General features: G+C 31.6%; 1 protein-coding gene across 1 annotated transcript; it reads right to left on the reverse strand.

Annotated features, from left to right (window-relative positions):
• Positions 1–2,643: 2,643 nt before the first annotated feature.
• Positions 2,644–3,223, reverse strand: LOC113000441 (uncharacterized). Its single transcript, XM_026127084.2, has one exon. It carries the CDS (start codon positions 3,159–3,161, stop codon positions 2,889–2,891), a length of 273 nt encoding a protein of 90 aa, XP_025982869.1. The 5' UTR covers positions 3,162–3,223; the 3' UTR covers positions 2,644–2,888.
• Between the last annotated feature and the right edge of the window lie 1,585 nt (positions 3,224–4,808).

The following is a 4,808-nucleotide window of genomic DNA, read 5'->3' on the forward strand; positions in this document are numbered from 1 at the left end:
ACTAACTAACTCTGACTAATATATACTCTAACTAAGTTGATTAGACCCAACTAATCTCTCTAATTAAGTTAATTACACAATGCAAAGATCCAAAATTCGTAGCCCAAAATCCAAGTGTAGAGGCTATGAATTTCAAGCCCAAAATGACCCTCAAAGCAACAGAATTGGGCCAATCTCATTTGTGATAAAATTGTAGTTCTTTTCTTTAGCTTTCCAGGGACTACTCATATGCTATATTTGGAGTTCTGTAGCATCTTGTAGGTCCTGCACAAGGTAGATGAGCCAAGTAAGAACAAAGTTCGAAAATAAGCAACAATCATCAATTAAGCCCAATTATTTGCCTAAGACCAAAACTGAATTAAGATGAGAAAATAAGATTCAAAGAAAGGTCAAATAAGCTAATAAGAATAGAAAAATAATATACTAAAAATGCTCTATCATTGGGAAAAATAACTTATTGGGGACACACTTCACGTAAATTTGCATTCGATTTCTATGTGTGTTTGTGCTCTTCCTAGCATAATTGAAATGTTGGAACGTCCCTTTCATATCAATGATGATGAAGTGGAACTAGGGGTGGTTAGAGCAATAACTGCCAAGTTAATTGACTGTAAGATGGACCAAATGAATCAAGTAGTAGTTGTTGGGTATGTTCTACCTCAATTTCTCGTCTCTCTCTGCACCCTACTAGCACAAACCACTCTTTGGGCCCATGGACATGCACCTGTTGGCCATAGTTATTGTTTTCAGCATCATATATCCCCATGTTGAAAATTCATTTAGCCGTTATACTTGATTTAATGCAAGTGTAAATGTGCGTCATCCTACTGATCGCATGTTTGGTCAGCATCAATGGCAAGCACTGAGAACAAAGCTAGTGACATAGAGGGTAAGAATTTCTGTCTATAATTTTCGAAATTATAATTAGATAAGTTATAATGCATAGTAATGTTTTTAGTATTCCTATTTTTATACAGCCATTAACATAATATGAGCACGATAATTGACTCCATAAATGTATTTTCAAAGGAAAAGAACAGCGAAGTTAATTTCTGCTAATCAGAATTTCAATGAATAACTGCCTTGAATTTATGACCTGTAATATCAAGACCAAAATTTGATTTTAAGATTTCAAAAGCCTGTCAATTTGAACTATGCTGCTTATTGAGAAGTATATGACTGTTTTATAAATAGAAATATCCCAATAGTTTTTTTCTACCTCAAATGTTAACATTCCATGTATATAATAGTGGTGGTGCATACAATTTTAATTGTAGAAGATCATTTTTTTTCTGGAGAATGTTAACTAATTCTGCTTATCTCTTTTTTCGCAAAAGGTCGTTATTATGCAATTTGTTCTAGTCTTCTAGATGATGGTTGTGCACTTAATAACATTTTGATTGTTATGTTATTAGATGAAACGCCATTGCTTCAACACGAGTAACTGGTTTTTGATTGGCCACGATGTTCGATTACTTGTTTCCTATTTCCAGGGAAATATTGCAAATGTTATCAGTACCATTCAGGCCAACAAAATAACAGAGGAGGAGTCTTAGGCAGCCCAAGGTTTGGTAGTTCGGTGAGAGGGCGTTTTCAACTGAAGTAATTCTCTGAAGCATCTAGATTTTATCCATGTGAAAAATATTTTCATCTTAAAACAGGAAAAAATTGTAATTTTTTGTTACAAATTTCCATTTATTTTAGTTGGCAGGTGACTAATTGTGCTACTCAACTTTGATATAGAACCTTTTGTTTTAAGTTTTTCCATTTTTATGTTATGTCAAAAAAATAAAAACAGCAGCCTCACGATAGCGTGGACTGTGCTCCTAGGAAGTAGGAATCAATATACATCTATTTAATTTTTAGTGCATATTGAAGAAATTGTGCACTGATTACACTATCATAGTTATAGACCAGATAGACATCGTGTTGTCTTCTCATCAGTTGAGTTTAAAATATCATCTTTGCTGAATATCTCTTTGTAGATGCTATTTTCTGTTTTTGAATCTGAAAAAAAATTGAAGACTTGTTGTGAGGACTCTTCTGTAAAATTAAAATGTTCATAACAAATTTGTAGAGTAATATGGCAATAGTTAAAATAATGGCTTGCCAATCTGTATATTAAAACTATCCAATGACTGACGTTGCGCCATGATAACATTTTTTTTTCTCCATTTGTTAATTGCTTTCTATTTGTTAGATTAATTTTGTATCTATGAAGAGAATCTACTTCACTTTGTTGAATATGATGCACGAATTATTTGAAACATCTCATACCTTTCATTCCTACGGATTAAAAAACAAATTGTATCTAAATGCTCTGTTGATAATAGTCTTAAATTTTTTGGATTGTTGTTCGGTTTTCTTTTCCCGTGAGGTGGACCCGGTGTTGCTCTACATATTTAAGAAAATTTGATCCTTCCATTTTATACTTGTGCATGAGTAATAATTTTTTCTTAAAATCAAAAGTAATCATTTTCGGGTGTTTAAATATTTTCCATTTTTCCGTATGGTTGGATCCAATGTTCTAGAAATTGAATTCTTGAAATATGAAATCAGAGCATTTGATAATATTGACTTGAACACAAAGCAGGATGTGCAAAAGTTTATCAAACATGTACGGAAAAAACAAAACTCCATAAATCCTTGAAGTTAATATATTTATTTCTCATAAACTGTTCCATCTCACGTGGAATTATTCTCATCAACATTTGATAAACATACAATAAATCACCATATATAAACATGATCCGAAAGCATTAATCATTACATACAAATTCATATTATTACAACAATATAGGGAAATTAAACTACGTACTTGAGATTCATTCCATGCCATATGACAAGCTTTAAATGAGAAATGAAATTATCAAGACTGAAACATGTTTTTAGCAAACCCTAGTGAAATCAGCACAACGTTGTCTAGGGCCACGTCGTCCATTTCTGGATGGCAAGCAGCTACGGTAACCTTTGCTTTGTGGACATCTAACAGCTTTGTTGTATCTATTGCCTGTTTTGCCAGACACAGAGAGACTCACATCATAGAGCATTCTGGCCACATGGGAATCAAATGAGAACTCTGATTCCAACTCATTGCCGTTGACAACAACATTGTAGTGGATCTGAATGATGAGCAACACAATGAGGAGACCCTTCTTCATTTTGTGGTGTGTCCTCTTCTTGGGAACTTCTTTTCTCACGGACAAAGGAGGATATGGTTTGCTAGTTAAGCTAGGGAGTCTCTTTATAAGCCTTAAAACCTTAAGAAAAATCTTTTTCATTTTGAACATTTTGAATTTTTTTTAATAAATAACCAATTTATACTCTCCTAAATAATTCTTATAGCAATGAATTATATAATCAATTCTTAAAATATTAAACATTCATTAGTTTAGTTCATAAGTTGATGTTTTATAAACATTAAAGGATTAATTTGAAAAAAATATATATCTAAAAAACTATGCATTATAATATATTTTTTAACCACAATAATTAGTATATCTTTAATTGACTCATAAGTGGAACAACTTTAATGTATTTTACAAGATTTAGTCTTTTAGATCAACTATGAGACTGATCGAAAAATATTATTTTGGAGAAAAATAATATTTTAAGAATAAAATTGATGATTTATTCTTAAGGAAATTGTGAAATAAGGGATTTTCCTTGTAGTCTATATATTTGTTGATCTTTATTCAATTGGATGACATTTTTGAGCTGGCTCTTTCCTTTTATCTTTAAGGGGGCGCTGTATTTATTTCTACTTGGCAATTCACGTGTCCCGTGCATCCTTCAAAACTTTTGCTCCTAATGCATGTGGTGTGGGGTGAACTTTATCTCATCAGTCTTTCACATCCTATTTATTTTCTCATGTAGCCTTCCAAGTTTGATCCTTACATCTTTTACTTGTCATGACTAAGCACTCATTTTTTAGTGTGATTAAATGTGTTATCGTCCTTAATTTGTTCCAAATGTATTTGGTGTATTTAAAAGATTTCTGAGAATGTCATAATAGCTGAAACATAGTGAAACACTTGATGACTAGCATGACATCTTGTTTCCCTTGCTAACTTATGACAACAAGATAGACTTGTCTCCTAATAAAATTAACCATTGAGTTTGTAATATTGGACAATTTGGATCTACATCTTGAGATTATTACACGAGACATGTTTTATTGGGAAATATTGTTGAAATAGGATAGTAAACTTAACTAACAAGTCACGACCCTCAAGAAAATTTGAACAAGATATAATAATGGGAGAAAATTGAACAGAAAACCATGTATTTTATTTAGCTTTGATAAATTGCTCTTAGTAGCCCAAATCATGTGCATGCTTTGACCTTTGAGTTTGGTAATTTAATTAATTGATTAAATTATGAAACTTCTGGATAATTGTTTCTCAATTTTTCACCTTGGTAAACTAATATGAATCCTTATAAGTAATTTCAAATGTATCTCAATGGATAAGATAAGAAGGTGTTCATAGGATTGGATTAACAAGAATTCAATAAATTGAAGAAAACTACTTGACTATAGTTTGTGTATTCAAATTCATATCGAACCAAATCAATAAAATATGATCATTCTAGCTGATGTGTCTTGGGTTCTATGATTTGAAATATTCTGATAACATTTTATTCAAACTAATCAATTGATTTATTTATTTTTTATTTTTTCTTACACTCAAGGTACTGGTGTAGAAAGACCATTCTACATTGGTTATTAGAAGTCTTCTACGACGATTTTGAACTGTCTTTAAGGGCAACACGTTGTGAAAAAAAATTTCACGATGGTCCCTTAAAAA

This window comes from Glycine max, chromosome 19, assembly GCF_000004515.6.
Source record: "Glycine max cultivar Williams 82 chromosome 19, Glycine_max_v4.0, whole genome shotgun sequence".
NCBI lineage: Eukaryota > Viridiplantae > Streptophyta > Magnoliopsida > Fabales > Fabaceae > Glycine > Glycine max.

Bases quoted from the DNA above. Each gene is read 5' to 3' on its own strand.
- LOC113000441 (XM_026127084.2), bottom strand. From the start codon at position 3,161: ATGAAGAAGGGTCTCCTCATTGTGTTGCTCATCATTCAGATCCACTAC.